This window comes from Sorex araneus, chromosome 4 (genome assembly GCF_027595985.1).
Source record: "Sorex araneus isolate mSorAra2 chromosome 4, mSorAra2.pri, whole genome shotgun sequence".
NCBI lineage: Eukaryota > Metazoa > Chordata > Mammalia > Eulipotyphla > Soricidae > Sorex > Sorex araneus.
This window is the reverse complement of record NC_073305.1, coordinates 52,092,521-52,117,965: the sequence shown is the minus strand read 5'-3', so window position 1 is coordinate 52,117,965 and position 25,445 is coordinate 52,092,521. Positions and strand designations below refer to the sequence as shown.

General features: G+C 38.7%; 1 protein-coding gene across 6 annotated transcripts in view; it reads left to right on the top strand.

Annotated features, from left to right (window-relative positions):
* The window catches only part of ERC2 (ELKS/RAB6-interacting/CAST family member 2), a 1,118,394-nt gene that overhangs the window by 376,120 nt on the left and 716,829 nt on the right, over window positions 1-25,445 (top strand). For all 6 annotated transcript variants that reach the window (XR_008629737.1, XR_008629734.1, XR_008629735.1 and 3 more), the window contains one exon: window positions 618-773. Coding sequence is in view for 1 of the 6 variants with exons in the window: in XM_055134481.1 (XP_054990456.1) it covers window positions 618-773 (156 nt within the window). In the remaining 5 variants the exon portion in view is untranslated. The remainder of the gene's footprint in view (window positions 1-617; window positions 774-25,445) is intronic.

The following is a 25,445-nucleotide window of genomic DNA, read 5'->3' as shown; positions in this document are numbered from 1 at the left end:
ATTGTCTTATGAAAATTTTTACTATTTTCCTCAAGTGCATATTTGAGTTCAGTATTTCCAGGGTTTTTGTTTGTTTGTTTGTTTGTTTTTCTCTGAAACAATCAATAGGAGTAGAAATATGCCCCATTAGTAGATTTTAATTTACTTCTCTCTGAGTCAAATTCCAAGAGTGCCTAATAAAGCCAGCCATGATACACACATGAAAAAAAAGTCTTGTGTTTACATGTTAACAAAAAAAAATTGATGCTGGTAACAACACACAAAACTACTGATTTATCTGCTTAAATGGAATTAAAAAATACTTTAGATTACTTTTGCTCCTGTAGCTTTATATCTTTGGTAATCTGATTCCCAGACATTAGACTAACATATCTGAGCAACTCTCTGTATTATATTGACACAGGGTCTTTATTACAGGCTTAAACATTAATCTCACAAATGGTCCCCAGAAGTGAAAAAATTAAATTTCTTGGAATTCAAGGCTGTGCTTGCCTATAGTTAATATATTACCTCCACAATTTATTTCTGAAATACTGTTTATGTGATACAAGCCCCCTACTCTCCCAATAATTGTTCTTTTTTTTTACCTGCTTTTTTCTTTATTTCCCCCCCAATAGGATACAAAAATTGCTTCATTGGAGCGAAACATAAGGGATCTCGAGGATGAGATCCAGATGTTAAAAGCCAATGGTGTGCTAAACACTGAGGACCGAGAAGAAGAGATCAAACAAATAGAGGTTTACAAAAGTCACTCCAAGTTCATGAAAACCAAGGTATGGTTCAGAGTTATAAAATTTTATACTCTTACACTGACTGAAAAGTTATGGCTTACATATATTCTTTTCTCAAATACACAATCTGCTTTATATGATATCATGAAATCTTTGGACGATAAAGAACAATGTAGGAGACTTTTAGTCAGAGACATAGATTCCAAAATGAAGTCAGAAGAAACCTTCAGTAAAATTTCTAGTGACTGAAGGATTCATAATTTTTCTATTAGTTACTTTGATACCTGTCTTAAAATTCACATTTTATTTTTCTTAATAGTCCTCTCCTTCTAAGTTATTGTTTTCCTAGCTTAGCTAATTTGAAGACTTTTTTTCATAAAAGTTTCTTGCCCATTCCAAGGATGTGATTATCTTAAAAGGTACTGATATTAGGAACCAACTTAAGTGCTTCAGGTGGCATTGTGACATTTTGTTTTTAGCATAGTGTTTAAGACAGAACTTTGAGAATTTTGAGTCCCAATTCTGCCACTTGATCAAATTGTTCAGTTTCTTTTAGCCTGTTTCTTCATGCTTCAGACAGACATAAGAATAATTATGTCTATTTTATGTCTAAATTATGTCTAGATTATAGGTTATCTTTGGCAACTCTAAAATATTATGCATTAAAATACCTATCCCCTGTGCCAGAGCATGAGTATAGAGGGTAGTGCACTTGTGTTGCATGTAGTCAAACCACATTCAATCCCTGAAACCTCGTTTGGTCCTCTGCCAACAGTGATGCCCGAGTGCAGAGCCAGTAGTGAGCCTGAGCATCACCAGGTGTGACCCAAGATTCCCCCAAAATTAAAAACACTTAGTCTTTTGCCTGATCTTTAGAAAGCATGCAACAATTCATAAGCATTGTTGCTGATGGTGTTGTTATTTGATTGTTGTTTCAGTCTCTTACTACGGAATGTTTACAAAATATTATACTGTAGCCTCTCATTCATTAATTTGTACTGATATTGCCAATTTTTAAAATTTGGCTTTAGATAGTACAATGGATAAGGTGCTTGCTTTGCATGCAGCTGACGTAACTATGACCCGAGGCACTATATCTGGTCTCCTGAGCATAGAACCAGGAGTAACCTGAGAACAATGGGTGTGGATCCCCAAAAAACAGAACAAAAAAATTGGTCTTAAACCTAAACCTTGAGCTTCAAATGGGCGTAGCACCTGAATATCCATTTACTTACACATAAATTATTAAATTCCTAAATTTTAATAAAAACCTTAAGTAGGTTTTTGAGAATTTTGGATGATTTTGGTTCTATGTTTAAATCATTTTGCTTCTGAAAGACAACAACTCCATCAATTGTTTTCATTTTTCTTTTATTTTCTACTTGATTTTAAATATCCTTACCATTCAGGCTTTATTCTTATTTCTGCCTTATAAAATGCAGCAGAGTTGAGAGTAAAAAAGATGTCTATGAGGAAGCAATGGGAGAGGAGAGAAAATATTTAAATGATGGTTATGATTTTTATCAGTTGTGAAGTACGTGCATATACTCATTGTAGAGAATTTGCAAATTACAGAGAGGAAGCAATATCTAGCATCTGTTTCACCATCATATGTATGTGTATGTGAGCATGTGTGTTTCGACAAGGGGAAAAAAAACCAAAAATTGTGCTTCCTACTGCCAACTTTCCATCTGTAAATAGACATTGAGATTATGACTAAACATTTGGATAAAAGGCTAGAGATAGGAGGAGACTCTCCACTGGATTTACGTCAGCCCTCCCTTCTGGTTTTTATTTCACAGTCCCTTCTCAGAGAGTTGAGCTGAGGTGCAGGAAGCACAGGGGTGGGACAGCCTGCATATAATGATTAAATCACTCTGAGAATGAAGACCAGAGGCACAGAGATGATTGAACTCATGAAGTTTGGGGGAAGGTATTGTTTTGGCTTAAATTTTTCTTCTTCACCGTCATTTAGCAGTGGAAGAGGTAGTTCAAGTCACATCTACAACTAAAACTGCTGTGAATCTGTAAATCCTGCCCCTCCCCATGGATTCGGTCCAGGTGAATGAAACATTTATGTGGGCTCTTACAAGAAACCTTTATCAGCCCATGATTGTCTGAGAGACCATCAATCCTTTGAGTTAGTTTTAGCTTTTAATGGATGATTACTGTTCAGGGTTCTTAAAGTGTCCAGGTCATAATAATATTTGAGGAAAATAATGGGGTATGGTGGAAATGCTTCCGGATGGACTCTCCGGCTTGTCTTTGCTAGCTGCATTGCCTTAGCAATGAGTGACTAAACGTCACTCAACTATACTGTCCTCTTTTATAAAATGGAGGGCATCAGAAAACTTAAAGCATAACTCAAATGTTCAAATAAAATACTTCAGTTAAAGTGCTTGGCTCAAGACTGAAGAAATAGTACTATGGGCAGGGTGCATACTTTGCATGTGACCAAGCTGAGTTCAACCCTTGCATATGGTCGCTGAGCACCATCAGAGGTTGTCCCTGAGCATAAAACCAGTAGTGCTGTAGGCTATACCCCTGAGCACTACTGGATATAGCGTCCAAACAAACCAAAATATTAAGGTTCTTAGCTCGAAAGAATATCTTATGATTAGAAGTATTAATTACTGAAGAAGCATAGTCATCTATGATGGTGATGCTGCTGATGTTATATATAATAAGACTAATGCAGAAAATGGATTTTTAAGAAATACAAATAAAATGAGCTTATGCAGATATTATTTTTAGATTGGCCTTACATATGGGCTTAAAGTACAGGTTAGAATTTTAAAGACACTTAACTTTTTAAATATTGAAAGAACACTTTTAGTAGGTTGAACCATATTTCTATTGCTCATCTTTCATATTACCACTTCAATTACTTATTTTTCTTTTACTTTGAAATGGAAACTTGATTTATTACTTAATCCTAAGATTGGTTAAGTAGGTCTGTTGCAGCTTATCTATTGTTGAATGTAGTTATGAGTGTATATATATATGAGCGTATATATGAGTATATATATGAGTATATATATATAAAATATATAGTATTTTGTGAGATCACATAGGCCATGTTGGGCACTTCATTAGCCTAAACATATTAAAGGCAATCTAGAGGCATAGATTGACATCCTTGAAAATGGGCTTGCTAGTGTAGCTAATGATCCTTTGTGGCCCCTTTGGATAGCATCTACAAGAAAATTCATTCTACAAAGTTTATCTTAATATGTTGTTTTTAATATCATTGCAAATACTTGAAGAGCTAATTTTTACAGCAGTTTTTTGCACTGTAAAAAACAATACATGCTAAAAGAACAATTGTTCTAAGTCACAGCTAGAGTCTCTGGAATTCTTTCTCTATTTATGCAGAGATGTTTTATAAAGTTTTTCGTAATGCACTATGAGCACAATCTCCAAAGACTTACTATGCATAGTTTTTAGCACATGGCGCTGAGCTAGCTACTACTAGACATATTCAAAGTACTTCCTGCTCCACAATACTGGCCACTTAGCTGTCAAAGTAAGAAATGTAATTAAAAATCTGCTCTGAAGATTTGATGGGGAGCAAAGTTACTTCTGACTGGAGCAATGAAAGTGCTCCAGATTCAGATTTAGTGGGCTTTTTGGTTTTTTTTTGTTTGTTTGTTTATTGTCTAAATCACCATCTTGGCAAACAGCATCAACAGATCTGTTTAAGAATGCAAACTTAAATCAATGCCTGTGCAAATCTAGAATGATGAGTAAAAATCCTGTCCCATTGCAACTCCTGACAGACACGGAAATATGATAAACTGAAGTTCATGTGAAATGACAGGTTTTCCAAAAAAAAAAAAATAGAAGTTAGATTTAAATCACAAAAACCTAAAAGGCTTTGAAACTTACTTAAAGTATAGAGAATTAATTGTTATATTCTGTATTTACTAAGACATTAATTGAAATGGAAATAAAAATGACTTTGGATCATAGTTAGCAGAAAATGCTAGATTTGTAGCAGGGATAGCAACTGCTGTTTGGAAGATTTGTAAAGACTCACAGGAAAACGTTTCAGAAATTCTTAGGAAATCTGAAGAAGGAAGAAAATCTAGTTCTTTGTAAGCCAATTTGAAATTGCAACTAAATATACTTCTTATTCGTAATGTATATGTCATCATCGTCATCATCATCATCATCATCATCATCATCATCATCATCATCATCATCCCGTTGATCATTGAATTTCTCGAGTGTTCTCAGTAACGTCTCCATTAATCCTAGCACTGAGATTTTAGAAGACTCTCCTTACTCATCTTTTCCAATGATGCCAAATTGGAGTCTCTTTCAGGGTCAGGGGAATGAGATCCAGCATGGTTACTGGTTTTGGCATATGCATATGCCATGGGGAGTTTGTGAGGCTCTCCCATGTGAGCAGGAAACTCTCGGTAGCCTGCTGGTTCTCCCAGAGGGAGAAGTAGGCTATAAGATGTCGCAAAGTGGCCTCGAGGTTCCGGGAGCTTGCTTTTAAGTCTCTGGATGTTGGCTGTTGATGGGATTACAGGGTGCCGGGGGGTGGGGGTGGGGTGGGGGGGCAGTCCTGGGTGTGACTGCCTAGCTACTAGATAATGGGAAATCTGGGTGGAAGAGGCCCAGGATTGGAGGTATCAGCCCCAGGTTCCACACACTTGGGTTCCTCTATTGGTACCATCATGCGTGGGACTCGTCCAACACATGAAGTCTCTGGATGCAGAGAGTCTCTGGTCCATGTGCCTGGCTGTCTTCCCCGGGGCCCTTCGGAGGGCATGGGCTCCAGCTTCCCTCCCCACCCCAAGCAGAGCTCCGGCAGCCGAAGACCTCCGGAGCCTTAGCTAATGTGTGTATGTATGTATGTATGTATATACATATATATACATATACATATACAGTTTTAAAAATGTTTAAGATCTGTCTCATGAGCTGGGGGAGATGGCAGCTGGAGTAGAGAAGGGATCACTAAGTTAATGATGGGTGGAGGAATCGCTCTGAATGGGAGAGGTGTGCTGAAAGTAGATAAAGGACCAAACATGATGACCTCTTAGTATCTGTAATGCAAACCATAATAACCAAAAGTAGAGAGAAAGTAAAAAGGAAATTGTCTGCCATAGATACAGGGGTGGGGTGGCGTGGGGGTGGCAGGAGGGATACTGGGGACATTGGTGATGAAGAATGTACACTGGTAAAAGTATGAGTGTTCAATCGTTTCATGACTGAAACTCAATCATGAAAGCTATGTAACTGTGCTTGATGGTGATTCAATAAAATAAATAAATATACAATAAATAAATGAAAAAAAAGATGCTTAGGAACTTTCTCTTTTAGTAAACACTTCACAGGGGCCCTTTCAGAATAATCATTGTTTTTACAGGGTCTGAGCTTTGCAGTACCTTTTGATCTCAGTATTTCTTTAGAAAAGGTCAAAATGTATTCTGTCATGATTATTTGAAAGTGAACAATTGGGGGGCTGCCACCCTGGCTGACTCTCAGCCTTGTGCTCAGGATAAAGGACCAAACATGAACATCTCCAGGACCCTTCAGCATCCTGGAGATGCTGAAGGGGCAAACATGTTGTTCCAGGATAAAACTGCTGATAGCAGCATGCAAGGAAAGTGTGTTATTCCTTGTAACTATGGCTCCAATCCCAATATATATCTTTTAAATAAAAAATAAGAGAGGGCTCTAGTTGGAGTTCTGTAGTAAGGCATGTGCCTTATATGCATGAAACTTGGGTTTGATCTCCATCATAGCACAAACCAAAAAGCAAGGAATGAAAAGAAAATATGCCTTTGTTTGGGTGCCACATCCTGCAGTGCTCAGGGCTGACATTTGGATCTGTGCTCAAAGATCACTCCTGGCAGTGCTGGGGGAACCATATGCTCTGGGCATCTGGGTTAGGCTTGCCAAAGACAAGGGCCTTACCCGCTGTATTATCTCTCTGGCTCCTAGAATTTAAAAATAGTTTTAGAAAAATTAACTAATAAAATAGGTTAATTATTATTCACATATACAGATTTTTATTTACTTCTGTATTTGAAATATTTTTTAGCTAAAAATTATTTTTGTGACTTCTTGTTGGACTGGAGCAATGGCACAGCGAGTAGAGCATTTGCCTTGCATGAGGCCGACCTGGATTTGACTCCTTCATCCCTCTCAGAGAGTCCGGCAAGCTACCAAGAGTATCCCACCCACATAGTCTGGCAAGCTACCCATGGCGTATTTGATATGCCAAAAGCAATAACAACAAGTCTCATGATGGAGACGTTACTGGTGCCCGCTCGAGCAAATTGATGAACAATGGAATGACAGTGCTACAGTGCATTATTGATAGAACAGATGCAGTATTTGATTACTCTTCATTGAGATCATTTGACATGATCTTAAGTCAATCAAAACCTGAATATGGTGTGATTTGCTGCAAATAAGTAATACAGGCAGCAAATAGTCATTCTTACACACAAACACATTTTTATATAAAAGTATCAAGGCTTAGAGACTAACACCCAAGAATAATAAAAATAAGTACCAGGAGGTTGGCACCATGGCTTGGAAGCTAGCCTCACATGCTGGGGGAAAAGGCAGTTCAGATAGAGAAGGGAAAATCAAGTAAGCTCTGGTTGGAGGACCCGCTCGGGAGGGGAGATGCGTGCTGAAAGTAGACTATAGATTGAACATGATGGCCACTCAATACCCCTATTGCGGACCACAACACCCAAAAGGAGAGAGAGAGAACAAAAGGGAATGCCCTGCCACAGAGGCAGCAAGGGGGGAGGGGGAGGTGGGATGGGATTGGGAGGTGGGAGGAATACTGGGTTCACTGGTGGTGGAGAATGGACACTGGTAGAGGGAGGGGCACTCAAACATTGTATGAGGGAAACACAAGTATGAAAATGTGTAAATCTGTTACTGTACCCTCATGGTGACTCACAAATAAATAAATAAATAAATAAATTTAAGAAAATTGTATCTTGAGGCTTGTAGTTTAAAATGTTTCAGTGAATTTGGCAGAGGGAGAGCATAGGAAATAAATTGTGGCACCAAAGGGAGTGCTTCCTGCATTAATTATTAAGAAGAATAAAATATGTAGGTTTTGGGGCAAAGGAAGTATTTTAAGAAGCCACCTGAAATAGAAGACACCTCCAATCCAATGCTTACCAAACTTGTAAGGGTCTCCGAGAAACTCTGTGATTCAGTAGTAGTGAAGATCCACACAGTCACATAAACATGATGTCATAGAAAAGCTATGACATGCTATTTTGAATGATGGCAGATACAGAGTTCTGAATTTTAGCATGTGTCAAAGGCCAGGATACCCGACTTAGTCACGCAAGGTGGAAATCCCTGCATTTTCAGATCTCGTTGGCAATAAACCTTGTCCCAAAGAAATGAGGCAAGGAGATTTCCTGAGTTGTGTGATTCTCACTTCTTTAAAACTTCACTTGGCAGTCTGAGAGGAGTCAGACTGGGAGAGCAGACTCCAAGAGGCCATGCAAAGCATGTTTTACCTTCAGGGGCTTTGCTCAGCTTTTAAGAATAGAATGTATCTTGTCAATAATTATTCTGGATGGGAAATAATGATGACATGTCCTGCTCTGGGTGATACTTTGGTTCTAGTCTCACACATTTTTCATCTTCCAAATCCAGTACTTCTATGTCAGTAACTCCTGCTGTTTTCAGGGCTTGCCAAAGATACCACTTTGCTGTCTTATACCTTCTCTTTATTCTGAATTTACGACATAATTTCTTATTAACCTCTGATAGATCACAAGGCCCAGTCCCAAGCTGCATGATAATAAGCATATCACTTTCTAGACATAAGGGCCATATCTGCAGTGAAAAAGAAGCTGTTTTCTTTGGCAAAGTTGTCTTTTTGGGATGTTGGTTGTGTCATAGACATACGTGGTGGGAGAACTTTCAGACGAGATGAAGTGTGCCTGATGTCCACATGGACTTCATATAAAGCATGTGATGTAATTCCGATTGGCCTTTCTTCTTACCATCCTAGAGACAGGCCTTCTCTGGATTTGGTTCTCATATATATTTGATTGCATCACTTTCCATTTTTATTGAGTTCATGGCTATAAAAGAAGCAAGAGGCATATTTTTATGGAAGAATATTATTTTTTTCCCTGAACTGTATTTCCCTTAGAAAGCCTCTTCTGTTATTGTCTGCATAAAATATTTATTTAAAATTTACCTCATGGCAGTAATTGTCTGAAATCTATTTAAAATAACTGCCTAATTAATATTTATAGACTGAAATAATTCTATCATGATCAATTTACTTTTGTTGAAGAAAAAGGTTTATGTAGAATTTGCCACATCCTTCTATTAAACACCATTGTGTTGATCAAGTTAATTTTTTTTAAACTTCTTTCTCAACCCCTGTCTCCTCCCACAGTAGATTTATAATCTGGGATTTGTAGAGGTTAGCACAAATCAGTGTGTTCATCATAAACATCATCTTTGCTCAGGCATGTAGAGGCAAAAGGGTTTTTTTAGCTATATTTTTAGATAAATCAGTTTCATATGTGGAATTAACTGTAGACTGCACTGTCAGCTGCAAATTTGACACACTTGAGATCTCAAATTTGGAATTTGGAATCACATGCCCTGAGAAGATTTCTGATCATGATGATCACCACAAACTTCATGTCTTTTGTAACTTTTCTTGATCTTAATTCATATTTTCCCACTTTATACTTATATATACTTATCACTCTCTCATCCTATATATAAAGAGAGAAAGAGAAATATACTTATATAGAGAGAGAAAAGAGAGAGGATGGCTATAAATCCACAAATCATGAAATTATAAAAAAAAATATTTTCCACTTTAACCATACAACTGTTTTCCAATATTTCAGCACTTAATCTAATAAATAACAACAACAAAAAACCCTACTATATCATTGTATCTTTTTAAAATCTAACGAGCTATTTAGATCCTAGATGTCTGAAAAGAATTGAAATGCTAATGAACTTAAAAAGAAATGAAATACTTTCTTTTTAAATTTTTTTCTTTTTAAAATCATTTATTTTTTAAAATGAATTGCACATACCTGAATATTTCTCCCACTTGCTTTCATGCTGATAGTTATGATTCTTTCCTAGTAAATTTTTGCATCCGTACTGAATCTTCCTCAAAGCAACCTTTGGGCTAGCCACTACCAAACCTTTATATTTGAAAAAAAGTTGAAACCACCTTATTTCCTAGTTCAGTGTGACTTCTTCCTGCAAATGTGATGTCCATCACATTAACCTTTCTAGTAAACTGTGCAACCTGGACATTGCTCACCCACTCTCCTTGAACCACTCTAATGAAGTAGCTTGGATCTTGTTTCTGTCTGTTTCAGTTGTTGCAAGCACCCAAAATTGCTGGATGAAGCACTGTAGGACTGTCGTCCTGTTATTCATTGATTTGCTCGAGCGGGCAACAGTAATGCCTCCATTGTGAGACTTGTTACTGTTTTTGGCATATCGAATACGCCACAGGTAACTTGCCAGGCTCTGCCGTGCAGGTGGGATACTCTTGGTAGCTTTCTGGACTCTCCGAGAAGGGCGGAAGAATTGAACCTGGTTCGACCATGTGCAAGGCAAACACCCTACCCACTGTACTATAGCTCAAGGATGAAAGATACTTAAAAAATATATTTAAAATGTATTTATAAATTATCTAGCTATTAAAAATTCTCAAGGGCCTAAAATAATTCGAAGGTGGAGGCTAAGGGGATAAGTGGAGGAGGGATTGATCTTCTCCTGGGCATTTGTTAGACTGATGAACTTGAGCTTTGTTTTTCATAGTTGCTGGAATGTTGATAAGAGAGACCAATGCCCTGAACCACTGAAGGTGAGGTGTCAAATAGAAAACTTACATAGGCTGCACAGAGAGCCGGGGTGCTCCACTGTTGCACACTTAACATAAACGTAAACTACTTCCACGCTATTCTACTATCCTCTTTTCTAGACTGGGGGACTTCAAGGATAATAATTGATTGAAAATATTTGAGTCAAGTGAAAGTTATATACTTCATAATCCCTAACCAGCACTGATTGCATTTGCAGTGTAAAATGATCAAAAACTTTCAAGTAGAGAAAATAGAATTTTGATCATGTCCCCCAACCCCACTTCAGGCAGTGGGAGAGGAACGTGCTCTGATGGTCCACACGTTCACTTATTCCTGAAAGTAGTTCTCCAGATAAAGTTCCCCATATGAACACAAGATAATCATTTTAAGCTTGCAAGACCTGCAAGAAAACAAGCCACTCCAAGTGATAGCTGTAGAAAGAACAAGTAGGTGTAGCAGAAGGCAAGAAATTTTAGAAGTTAGAATTTTAATAAAGCTATGAAATATTTTTGTTTGATAGGTTTAAATACATGGAAGATGATATTGAAAATGCAAATAAAGGGCAAGAGACTATAAAAATACCAAGTTAATGTAAAAGGAACCAAATAAAATATCTGGAAATAAGAAAATATAAAAGTGGGGCTGGAGCGATAGCACAGCGGGTAGGACGTTTAAGCCTTGCACATGCCCGACCTGGGTTCGATTCCCAGCATCCCATATGTTTCCTGAGCACCGCCAGGAGTAATCCTGAGTGCATGAGCCAGGAGTAACCCTTGTGAATCGCCAGGTGTGACCCGAAAATCAAATTAAAAAAAAGAAGAAAGTATAAAAGTGAAGATATAAAAGTTCAGTAAATTGGCTTAACTACAGGATTGTCATAGCAGAAAACAGATTTAATAAACTAGAAAGCAGCAGAAAAAATAGTGAGATAGATGAAACATGAAATCAAGTTCAAACAAAACAGAATAAGAAGGTATAGCATAAAACTAATGAGAGTTCAGAGGGACAGACTGGAGGGCAACCACTGTTTAAAACCATATGTGAAAATAAAATCTGGTTGAACTTATGAGAGGTTCCAGATCTTCACACTCTGGAGCCTCAAAAATGCTAAATAGACAAACAGAAAATAATCTATTTATTTGCATTACATGGAAACCGTAAAATTTCAGAGGAAAAAGCCTTAAAAATCAGAACATTTGTATTATGTATATGACTAATAAACATATAAAACAATGTTTAATATTATTCACTAGGTAGCACAAATCAAAACCCTAACAATACTACCATTTTGTACTTACTGGAAAGGATACTGTTTACTTAAAAATATAACATAAATGGTGGTGAAAATATAAGAAAATTTGAACTTATATGTTGCTGTTGGAAGTGTAAAATGGTGCAGATATTTTGAAGAACAGTTTAGAAAATCCTAACAGTACTAAATCTATACAGCAAGCATAAAGTCCAAAATTCCATGCTTAGGTACAAACACAAGAGAAATGAGAACCAAACAAACTTGCACATGTATGATACTAGTGTATTCCAAATAGCCAAAATATGAAAAGAACTTAGTAGCCATCAACTGGTAAATAAAAATGTAGGAAACCTCCCGTAACAATTTGGTCAATGAAGGTCACGTCTCTGATGGTGCTCCCTTTAGGCACCCAACGTCTGTAGCAGGCTGTAGGATTACATTGGTTTGTCCTTTCTCCTGTAGCAGGGAGCTTAGGTTTATTGGGTTACACACATCACAGTGCTCCTGAGAGGCTCCCATTTCTCTGTGTTTATCTTTAACCACTCCTCTGTGCTCTGCTTCCCCATCAATTAATCACCTATATCCCCAAATTGGACCTATTAAAATTTTTAAGGTCAGATTCTACTAAGACTCTGATTTTTTTAATTGAATCACCCTGAGATAGTTACAAAGCTTTCATGTTTGAGTTTCAGCCACACAATGATCAAACACCCATCCCTCCACCAGTGCACATTCCCCACCACCAATATCCCGGGTATCCCCCCCTTTCTAACCCTTTACCTGCCTCCATGCAGAAATATTCCCTATACTCTCTCTCTCTCTCTAATTGTGGGCATTCTAGCTTGCAACACAGACACTGAGAGGGCATCATATTTGGTCCATTATCTACTTTTGGCACACATCTCCCATCCCGAATGATTCCTCCGGCCATCATTTTCTTAGTGATCCCTTCTCTATTCCATCTGCCTTCTCCTCTTCGCTCATGAAACAGGCTTCCAGCTATGGGCAATCCTCTTGGCCCTTGTATCTACTGTCCTTGGGTGTCAGCCTCATGTGATGTTATTCTATACTCCACAAATGAGTGCAGTCCCTGTATGTCATTCCCTCTCTTTCTGACTCATTTCACTTATGATACTCTCCATGTCTACCCATTTATAAGCAAATTTCATGACTTCATCTCTCCTAACAGCTGCATAGTATTCCATTGTGGAGATGTACCAAAGTTTCTTTAACCAGCCCTCTGTTCTAGGGCACTCGGGTTGTTTCCATAGTTTGGCTATTGTGAACAGTGCTGCAATGAATATATAGGTACAGATGTCATTTCTACTGTGCTTTTTTGCATCCTCGGGATATATTCCCAGAAGTGGTATTGGAGGGTCATATGGAAGCTCAATTTCTAGTTTTTGAAATTTTTTTTTGAAGGGCTGTCCATACTGTTTTCCAGAAAGGCTGGACCAGTCAGCATTCCCACCAACAGTGAAGGAGCATCCCTTTCTCCCCACATCCACGCCAGCACTGGTTGCGTTTGTTCTTTTGAATGTGTGCCAGTCTCTGTGGTGTGAGATGATATCTCATTGTTGTTTTTATTTGCATCTCCCTGATGACTAGCAATGTGGAGCATTTTTTCATGTGCCTTTTGGCCATTTGTATTTCTTTTTTGAGGAAACTTCTGTTCATTTCTTCTCCCCATTTTTTGATGGGGTTGGAGGTTTTTTTCTTATACAATTCTATTAGTGTGTTGTATATCCTTGATATAAATCCCTTATCAGATGGGTATTAGGTAAATATTCTTTCCCATTTTGTGGACTCTTTCTGTATTTTGGTCACTGTTTGTTTTGAAGTGCAGAAGCTTCTTAGTTTGATGTAGTCCCATTTGTTTATGTTTCCTTCCACTTGCATAGTTAGTGCTGTTTCATCCTTAAACATGCTTTTAGCTTCAATGTCATGGAGAGTTCTGCCTACATTTTCTTCTGTGTACCTTATAGATTCATGTTTGATATTGAGGTCTTTAATCCACTTTGATCTGACTTTTGTGCCTGGCATTAGACAAAGGTCAGAGTTCATTTTTTTGCAGGTAGCTATCCAGTTTTTCCAGCACCACTTGTAGAAGAGGCTTTCCTTGTTCCACTTTGCATTTCTTGCTCCTTTGTCAAAGATTAAGTGGCCATATACTTGGGGGTCTGTGACAGGAGCTCTGTTTTTATCCCAATACCATGCTGTTTTAATTACTACATCTTTGTAGTAGAGTTTAAAGTTGGGGAAGGTGACACCACCCATCTTCTTTTTTAACAAGGATTTCTTTAGATATTCGTGAGGGTTTATTGTTCCATATAAATTTCAGGAGTGTTTTGTCTATTTCTTTGAAAAATGTCATGGGTATCCTGATAGGGACTGAATTAAATTTGTATAGTGCTTTGGGCACTATTGCCATTTTGATAATGTTAATTCTCCCTATCCATGAGTAGGGGATGTGTCTCCATTTCCTAGTGTCCTCTTTTATCTCTTGAAGTAGTGTTTTGTAAATTTCCTTGTATAGGTCCTTCACTTCTTTGGTTAAGCTGATTCCAAGGTGCTTAATTTTCTGAGGTACTATTGTGAATGAGATTTTTTTTTAATGTCTCTTCTCTTTCATTATTTGTATATAAGAAAACCATGGACTTTGGGGTGTTGATTTTGTAGCCTGGCACTTTACTATATCGACTTATTGTTTCTAGGAGCTTTTCTATAGAGTCTTTAGGGTTTTCCAAGTATAGTATCATATCATCTGCAAATAGTGATAACTTGATTTCTTCCTTTCCTAGATCTATGCCCTACAAACTTTTACCCTTTTATGGTGCTCATAAGATGGAGAAACCTAGAGAGAGCTGGCTCGGCATCTCCATTTTGCACTCAGAAAGCCCCGGAACCTGTTCTGTGCTCAGGAGGAAGGGGTTGAGAGAGAGAGGTTAAAAAAATTGGGGTTGAGAGAGAGAGGGTAAAAAAATTGGGGAATGCCCGGCTTCCACTGTCGCAGCCCGGTGTAGGGTCTCCGTTCCCTTGCTGGAATTAGTTCAGTGGGCTGCTTGGAGTCCAAGGGCACTCTTTTGGGCTCTTCTATCATGCTTGATCGTCAGCGGCGCCAAAAGGGACGCACATGTGGGGCAAGTGGGTTTAAGTATCCGCGGTGGGCGGAGGTCACCGCCCCCCGCCCCCCTGAGGTCTCTGCGCGCGCGTCCTGTTTCAGCTGGCTTGGTGTCTCCATTTTGTGCTCAGAAAGCCCCGGAACCTGTGCTGTGCTCAGGAGGAAGGGGTTGAGAGAGAGAGGTTAAAAAAATTGGGGTTGAGAGAGAGAGGTTAAAAAAATTGGGGAACGCCTGGTTTCCACTGTCGCAGCCCGGCGTAGGGTCTCCGTTCCCATGCTGGAATTCGTTCAGTGGGCTGCTTGGATCCAAGGGCGCTCTTTTGGGTTCTTCTATCATGCTCGATCGGCAGCGGTGCCAAAAGGGCTGTCCTCTTTAAAAGTTTGGAAGAATTCACTAGTAAATCCATTTGGGCCAGGACTTTTGTGCTTGGGGAGACTTTTTATTACCGTTTCAATTTCCTTGATGGTGATAGGTCTGTTCAGGTATTCCAGGTCTTCTTGCTTCAGCCTTGGGAGGCTATGGGAGTCTAGGAATTTATCCATTTCCTCGAGGTTTTCATGTTTTGTGGCATAAAAATTCTCAATTAATAATCTCGGAGGATCCTTTGAATTTCTGTAATTTCTGTTGTAATGTCCCCCTTTTCATTTCTAATTCGATTTTTTAGGGTTTTCTCTCTCCCTTTTTCTTGGAGAATGTTCCATGCACACTTGAGAAGAATATATATTCAGCTTTTTGAGGATGAAGTGTCCTATATATATCTACTAAATCCCTTTCTTCCATTTCTTCCCTCAGATGTTGTATGTCCTTGCTAAGCTTGAGTCTGGTTGATCTATCAAGAGATGATAAAGTGGTGTTGAAGTCTCCCACTAGTCTTGTGTTGCTATAGATGTCTTTCTTCAAGTTTATGAGTAGTTGTTTTAAGTACTTTGCTGGTCCTTTATTAGGTGCATATGTATGTGCATATATATTTAGTATTGTTATTTCTTCCTGTTGTACAGATCCCTTTATCCATAAGAAATGACCTTCACTGTCTCTTGTGACCTTCTTCAGTCTGAAATCAATGTGGTCTGATATTAAAATGGCTGCACCAGCTTCTTTATGGGAGTTGTTCCCCTGTAGGATTGTTTTCCAGCCTTTGACTCTGAGCCTGTGTTTGCTCTGACTGTTGAGATGAGTTTCTTGCAGGCAGCAGAATGAATGTTGGGTTCAATTTTCTAATCCATCCTGTCACTCTGTGTCTTTTAATTGGTGTGTTTAACCCAGTGACATTGAGAGAGATTATCGTTATGGGGTTTTGTCCCATTTTTCTGCTAAAGTTTGGTGTATTTGAGGGTTCTGTCTTGTCTTAAAGTAGCCCATTCAGTTGTGCTTGTAACCATAGTTTTGAGTCTATGAAGTTTCCAAGCTGTTGTTTATCTGTGAAACTGTGTGTTTTTCCTTCTGTTATGAATGAGAGTCTAGCTGGGTAAAGTATTTTTGGTGAGGCATTTATTTCATTGAGTATTCTCACTATATCCCACCACTGTTTTCGGACCATGAGGGTTTCATCAGACAAATCGGCTGTGAATCTTAAGGATGCTCCCTTATAGGCAATTTCTTTCTCTGATCTTGCTGCTTCCAGGATTTTGTCTATATCTAAGGTTTTGGTAATTTTGATCAGGATGTGTCTCCGGGTATTTTTATTTGGATTTCTTCTAGCTGGTACCCTCCAGGCCTCCTGAATGTGGTCATATGTTTTCTTCAACTCTGAGAAAATCATAGCAATGATGTTTTTGACAGTTTTTTCTTCATCAGGGTTTTCTTCCTGTCCCTCTGGGACTTCAATAATTCTTATATTTTTCCTCTTGGCTTCATCATGATCTTCTCTTGCCATCTGTTCCCAGTTGTCAGTCTCTTTTCCATTTTCTGTTGTTTTCTAGAGAGTCTCTGAACTTCATCTTTGAGATCACTAATTCTGTCCTCAGCAGCTGTTACTCGACTGCTGAGGCCATCCAGTGAATTTTTTAATTCGCCTACCAGGTTTTCACATCTGAAATTTCCGTTTGTATTTTTCACATCTCTACCTTCAAATCTTCTTGTATTTTCTTGGTATTGCTTTCCATTGTTTCTTTTAGCTCCCTAGACATCCTCAGTAGCTCCTTTCTAAATTCCTTTTCAGAGAGGTTGTATAGCACTTCATTGCTGTTGGGGTCTTCTGGGCTAGCCTCTTCAACAAGTAAGCTTGGTGGGGATCTGCGTTGCTTTACCATTGTGACCTATGTGGCTCAGCCCTTCACACTCACTCGTACTATTCTGTTTATGATGCAATTTTAATTTAAATGGGCTTAATGAGATATTGGCTAATGTGTTTCTGTTGGTTAAGCTAACCTGGTGAAAGTTCCAGCTAAGAACTGGTTCTTGTGGGATATGGAGGGTATAGCAGGAGCCCTGACCCAAGCTGGTATCTGAATAGGGTGGCAGAGAATGCGTGGAACAATTCAACTTTGGATGCGGTGCAGTGTCCCTCAATTCCCGTACCCCGAAGACCCATATCAAAGTTTCTTTAACCAGTTGTCTATTCTTAGGCACTCAGGTTGTTTCCAGATTCTGGCTATTGTGAACAGAGCTGCAATGAACATACAGGTGCAGGTGTCATTTCTACCATGCTTTATTGCACCCTTGGGATATATTCCCAGAAGTGGTATTGTAAGGTCATATGGAAACTCAATTTCTAGTTTTTGAAGAAATGCCCATATTGTTTTCCAGAAAAATCTGGACCAGTAGGCATTCCCACAAACAATGAAAGAGAGTCCCTTTCTCCCCACATCTGTGGCAGCACTAGTTATTCTTGTTCTTTTTGATGTGTCAGTCTCTGTGGTGTGAGATGATATCTCATTGTTGTTTTGATTTTCATCTCCCTGAGGATTAGTGATATACAGCATTTTATCATGTGCCTTTTGGCCATTTGTATTTCTTTTTTGAGGGAGCTTCTGTTCATTTCTTCTTCCCATTTTTTGATGGGGTTGAAGGATTTTTCTTGTACACTTCTACTGGTGTCTTGTATATCCTGGATATTAACCCCTTATCAGATGGGTATTGGGTAAATATTCTTTCCCATTCTGTGGGCTCTCTCTGCATTTTAGTCATTGTATCTTTTGAGGTGCAAAAGTGTCTTAGTTTAATGTAGTCCAATTTGTTTATGTTTGTTTCCACATCTTGGTCAGTGGTGTTTCATCCTTAAAGTTGCTTTTAGCTTCAGTGTCATGGAGGGTTCTGCCTACATTTTCCTCCATGCACCTTATGGATTCAAGTCTGACATTGAGGTCTATAATCCACTTTGATCTGACTTTTTTGCCTGGCATTAGACAGAGGTCAGAGTTCATTTTTTTTTTGCAAGTAGCTGTCCAGTATTCCCAGAACCACTTGTTGAAGAGGGTTTCCTTGTTCTACTTCATATTTCTTGCTCCTTTATCAAAAATTAAATGATCATATATTTGAGCATCTGTGACAGAATATTCAACTCTGTTTCATTGGTCTGCGGGTTTGTTTCTAGTTCAATACCATGCTGTTTTAATTACTACTGCTTTGTAGTAGAGTTTGAAGTTGGGGAAGGTGATGATGCTATCCATCTTCTTTTTCACAATAATTGCTTTAGCTATTCATGGGGGTTTATTGTTCCATATTAATTTCAGGAGTGTTTTGTCTATTTCTTTGACGAATGTCATGGGTATTCTTACAGGGACTTATTAAATCTGTATGGTGCTTTGAGGAGTATTGCCATTTTGATTATGTTAATCCTCTGTATCCATGAGCAGGAGATGTGTTTCCATTTCCTAGTGTCTATTTTTATTTCTTGAAGTAGTGTTTTGTAATTTTCTTATATAGGTCCTTCATCTCTTTAGTTAAGCTAATTCCTTTCTCTTTCATTATTTGTATATAGGAAAGCCATGGACTTTTGGGGTGTTGATTTTGTAGCCTGCCACTTTACTATACAAACCTATTGTTTCTAGGAGCTTATTTTGTAGAGTCCTTAGAATTTTCTGTATATAATACCATATTGTCTGTAAATATTGGTGGCTTTACTTCTTCCTTTCTTATCTGTATACCTTTGATACCTTTTTCTTTTTTAACCGCTATGACAAGAACTTCCAGTACTCTATTGAATAGGAGTGGCGAGAGTGAGCACCCTTGTCTTGTCCCTGATCTTAGAGAAAAGGCTTTTACTTTCTCCCCATTGAGAATGATGCTGCCATGGGCTTGTGGTAGATGGCTTTGACTATATTGAGTAAAGTTCATTCAATGCCTATTTTACTGAGACTTTTCATCATAAATGGGTGCTGGATCTTGTCAAATGCTTTCTCTGCATCTATTGACATGATTATATGACTTTATATTTTCTTTTATTGATATGATGACTTGGGCTGGAGTGATAGCACAGTGGTTGGGCTTTTGCCTTTCACGGGGCCAGCCCGTATTCGATTCCTCCGCCCATCTAGGAGAGCCTGGGAAACTACCGAGAGTATCGAGCCCGCATGGCAGAGCCTGGCAAGCTACCAGTGCATATTGGATATGCCAAAAACAGTAACAATAAATCTCTCAATGAGAGATGTTGCTGGTGCCCACTTGAACAAATCGATAAGCAACGGGATGACAGTGACAATGACAGTGATATGATGAATTATGTTGATTGACTTGTGAATGTTAAGCCATCCTTACATCCCCGGGATGAATCCGACTTGGTCATGGTGTATGATCTTTTTGATGAGTTGTTGCATTTTATTTACTAGGATTTTGTTGAGGATCTTTGTGTCTGTGTTCATCAGGGATATTGGCCTGTAATTCTCTTTCTTTATGGCATCTCTTATTCTTTTGGTATCAAGGTGATATTTACTTCATAGAATCTCTTTGGAAATGTTTCTGATTCTTCAATTTCCTGGAAAAACTTTAAAATGATTGGGAGTAAGTTCCTCTTTAAATATTTGGAAGAATTCACTAGTGAATCCATTTGGGCCAGGACTTTTGTTTTGGGGAAGACTTTTTTATTACTGTTTCAACATCCTTGAAGGTGATAGGTCTATTTAGGTACTCCAGGTCTTTTTGGTTCAGCTTTGGGAGGCCATGGAAATCCAGAAATGTATCTATTTCCTTGAGGTTTTCTTGTTTCATGACATAAAGATTCTCAAAGTAATCTCTGGGGACTCTTTGAATTTCTATAGTATCTGTTGTGATGTCACCCTTTTCGTTTCTGATTTGGTTTATAGGGGTTTCTCTCTGCCTTTCTTTGTGAACCTTGCTAGATGTTTATCTATCTTGTTTACTTTCTCAGAGAACCAGCCTCTTGGTTTCACTGATCTTTTGGATTGTTTTTTTGGGGCTTCCACCTTGTTAATTTTTGCTCTAAGTTTTATTATTTCCTTCCTCCTGCCTGGGTGGGGCTCCTTTTGTTGATCATCCTCCAAGATCTTAAGCAGTGAGGTTAGGTTACTTATGTGTGCTCACTCTTCCTTCCTGAGAAATGCTTGTAGAACTAAACACTTTCCTCTTAACACAGCTTTTGCCACGTCCCGTAAATTCTAGTAACTTGTGTTTTCATTTTTGTTTGTTTCCAGAAATCTTTTGATTTCCTCTTTCATTTCCTTTCTGTGGATGTTTTTGAACATCCACTCGATGTTTAGTAGTGAGCTCTTAAATTTCCAGGTGTTTGATTTGATTTTTTGTTTGTGTGTGTGATTCACTTCAATTTCCAGCATATCATGATCTGAGAAGGTTGTTGATACAATCTCTGTCTTCTTAATTTTATGGAGGTGTATTTTGTGGTCCAGCATATGGTCTATCTTGGAGAATAGGACTCTGAATTTGTATTTGTAAGTGAAATATTTATTTTCTCTTTCCCTTATGTCCCCTGTGTAGTTTACTTTAGAGCAATGTCCTTTTTGTGTAGACACAGGAAGACAGTTAATCCTATGGTTTGTAACTTGGGAGTTAATTGACTCCAGGTAGTATGTATTCCTGGGCATCTACCATATTTACTTGACTTAACCCTCTGTTAGCCTTAGTTACTAACACCCCCCAAAGCAGTCCCCGATGAATGGACTGGACCCAGGGAAAGTGGTACGCTACCCTGGCACTGAACTAGGACAGGCTAATTGCCATAAAACTTACAGTCAGTATAGAGCATGGTCGTGGACGAATTCTGTCATGACCGTAAGAGAAGTAACTGGACGAGGACCCTGCAGGGATTAGGAAGGACTAATCTGGCCTGAAAACTGTAGTCTGGGATCTGTATCGAGATGTCCCGAGGAGAGCCACCTTATATGCTTAATATACTCTTTCTGTGTTCATATAAAATGACTAGAAAGATTATTAAGAAGTAAGTCTAAGATAGTTGTTTATGGACTAAAGAAAGAAGAAGTATGTCCTTAGATGAAGTTCCTCCCTTGAGCATATGGATCTCCCAGCAGGAGAACTTTGTCTTAGAAGAGCTTCCCAGGAATGAAGAGAAGGGCTTTACACATGTTGATTGTGCTATCTGACCTAAGTATAGTTGCTACTCCCAATGCTTGGCGGTTGGGTTCTAGACTAAGGCTGCGAGACTGGGCCCGGGGAGACTATCGTGGGGAGAGGAGGAATATGGGCAGGGAGAAAGACTGGAAGGAGGCAGAGGAAGAATAAACAACAGAAAGTAATTTATTCTTTGCTTAATGTCTAGAAAGTGGGCAAAAGGATAGTGACTTTTGATGGTCATGAACTTTCATTTTGAGATGATAAAAGTGTCCCAAATTTTAATTGTGTAGGTGGCACAATTTTGTGAACATACTAAGCACCACCAGTTGTATGCTATAAACAGGTAAATTGTGTGGCATGTATGATATATTATAATAAAACTGTTTTAAAAGACAACTTATAGTAAAAAGCTCCATTAACTTTAAAGATAATGATTTAAATGATAGCTTGACTTCTCAATAGTGTGTGTCAGGTAGAGGATAGTGTTATATTTTTAATGATTGAGAGGAAATATTTCTTAGTCTAGAAAAGCCCTAATACTCAAGAATTATAATATAACCAATGAGAATTTTTATTTTGGCTTTGTGGGCTACACCCAGTAGTATTCAGCACTTCCACCTCAGTAGTTGGGGTCACTCCTGGAATATTCACTGTAATTAAAACATATAGTTATTCTTTTTCAGACTGAAAAACTAATCACTGTATCATTGTCATCCCGTTGTTTGATTTACTCGAGCAGGAACCAGAAACATCTCTATTACACTCAGACCAGAGATTTTAGCAGCCTCTCCTTATTCGTCTTTCCCAATGGTGGAGGCTCTTTCAGGGTCAGGAGAATGAGACCCATCATTACTGTTTTTAGCATACTGAATACACCATGGGTACCTTGCCAGGCTCTGCTGTGTCGGTGGGATACTCTTGGTAGCTTGCTGGGTTCTCTGAGAGGTATGTGTTTGGGATATGAATATGCCACGGGAAGCTTGCCAGGCTCTCCTGAGCGGGCAATAGACTCTTGGGGGCTTGTCAGGTTTTCCAAAAGGGAGAACTAGGCTATTAGATGTCATTCAGCCACAATGCGGCATCTTCCAGGAGCATGGTTTTATAGTCTCTGGATGGTGGCTGTTGATGGGATTACACAGTGCTACAAGTATTTGGGTTTGCATACCAAAGACAAACTGGGCCTGTACCTGAAATATATATCCCAAGGACAAACTGGGCAAGCATTTGAAATTTGCATCCCAAAGATTAGGCTGGGCCAGAGCCCAGAATTTACATGTCAAAGATCAGGGTGGACTTGTGTGAGAAAAGGAAAAACTGACTCTTTCAATTACTTGTATAATTTGTCATCCCATTGCTCATCAGTTTGCTTGATTGGGTGCCAGTAATGTGTCCATTTGTCCCTATCACGTGCTAATGTAACCCAGTGAGCATCTGCTCGCACCAGGAACACGAAGAGCCTCGAACCATTCATTCAGCGTCTTGATGGAGAAGTCTGACCATTTCGTAGGTGGACGACCACATGTTCTTTTGATGTCCCATGGAATCCAGATGGTAACAGCTCTTGTCCAGCAGTCATCTCCAAATTGCATTATGTGTTCAGCCTATCTGACTTTTGACACCTTGGCAAATGAGACAGTGTCGCTGATTCTTGATCGTCAACGGAGGTTGAAACTCCAAGATTATTTCTCTCACTTGAGTGAAACATGATATTCCAAGCATATCTCTTTTGATTTATTTTTGAGAGACCCGAATAGCTTTGTCATCCTGTTTTCATAGGGCCCAGGTCTCTGAGGCATATGTTAGTGCAGGAAGAATGGTGGAGTCAAAAAGATGTGCCCAGAGCCGGAAGTTCATTGTCCTCTTAACCACTTCTCTTGAAGGCATTCCATTCTGCTTTCTTCCTCCTGCATAGCTCAGGTGCTAGGCCATTCATCATGTTGAGTTCTCGACCTAGGTACACATAACTGCTGCATTCAGAGGTGTTCGTTCCATTGAGAACAAATGGAATGTCAGGAACTAGTCCATTTCTCGTGAACATTGTCTTGGTAAGATTCAGCTGCAGACCAACCTTTCCACACTCTAGGTCGAAGTTGGCCAGCATTCATGCCATTTGGCTAATGTTTGGTGTTATTAGAATGATGTCATCAGCGAAGCGGAGGTGGTGTAGTTGCTGACCATCTATCTTCACTCTCATTCATTCCCATTCCAGTTGTTGTATGACGTTCTTGAGGGTGACACTGAAGAGTTTCAGTGAAATGTTGTCACCCTGCCAAACCCCACTCTTTACGTCAGTGAACTCTTCCTTGTAGAATGGTGAGATCCTAGTGGTAAATCTGTAATATAGTTTGCGGAGGATCCTGATGTACTGAGGTTGAATGCCCTGTTTGGCTAGGGCTTTGATGACCGCTTTAGTCTCAATAGAATCAAAGGCCTTCTTTAAATTGATGAATGTTAGACAGAGCGGCATCTTGAACTCTCGCAAAACCTCAATGAGCTTGATCACCATGTGGATATGGTCGATTGTGCTGCATCCTTTATTGGAACCCGGTTTGCTCTCATGGTTGTCCTTTGTCTAGTGTTCTACCAATCCTATTCAGTATGACTCGAATGAATAACTTGTAGATGATGGATAACAGGCAGATTGGGAGATAGTTGCCAATGTCGTGGATATCTCCCTTCTTGTACAACAGGACGGTCCTGCTGGTTTTCCATTGGGACTCTTTCAATATACTGAAATTTATGAAATTGTTTACTTAAGTTAGCTTAAAGGAAAAAGATGTTCAGTTTCATCCAAACCAGTCAGGGCACACGAGAAATCTCACCCATTTTCTGGGTACCTATGTTCCTGCCCATTGTATGATACAGTCTACATGGACTCATCTTGATAGCTCAGCCCAGCCCCAACAAACTGGCATGTAATTAATAGAGCAGATTTTAAGATAAAATATAGAAGGTTGAAAGTATTGAATTGTTCATTTGAAAGTATTATCCAATGACATACACATATATATATAACACTATACCCCCAAACTATTGGATTTTTTTCAAACACACAAATATTCAAAGTTTACTTAAAATAACTGACAGCATATCATAAAGCAAGATACTCTACAAACATGGTCTCTGTGAACAAAGCAACTAAGAAATAAAAACACAAAAATAACTATGAAAGATGAGTGTATTTAGAGTTGGGAACATAGTTCTAAATTACTAATGAATCAAAGGAAAAATACTGTTCATTAAAAAATATTGGACATAAATGATATCAAGATATTTGACTCAGCAGTAATATAAATCCACATTTATTAAATTAGTGGGATCAAAATTGTGGGAGCAAATAAAACGATATAAGAAAACTTAGTTTTAAGTCTAAATTTGGAGAGTAAGTAAAAAATACTAAAAATTGGGAATTTAGAAATTGGGAACTTAACTTAAAAGTTAAGCCTTCTGTATTAATGCTTTTAGTCAAGATTGGTTGGCTTCTGCATTACATCCCATCCAACCTGGTGTTCTAGAGTTTGGAGATCTCAAATCCAGAATATTTAACTGGGCATTCTAGACAGAGGCATGGTGGTGACTTTAGGGTATGGGATCAGCTGCAAAACTTTGTTTGGTTGGGAGCTGGCCCGTAGGATTCTGAGGTCTCCCCAGAGGGTTTAGCCGGAATAGGTATTCAAGAAATTTTTGCAGCTAGCTGATCTCTTTTAAGATTTAGTTTTGAATTTCTGGAACAAGACCAGTAGATGAGCTTACAGAGTGGTGGCATGACTGCCAGGGCCTCTGGAAGTATGGGGAGATGGGAGGGGTCACCCATCCTAACTCCAAGAATGCCTGAAGTTTTCAGCTAGAAAAACTCATGTACCTGCAGTTTCCTGCAGATTAGATTCCCTGTGTAGCTCAATTCTGACTTAATGTCCCTATGGTGAAATACAACAATTTTCGCAAATTTTCTTCTACCAAAATATTTTTTTGATCATTCTGTTAGCCATTTAGTGAT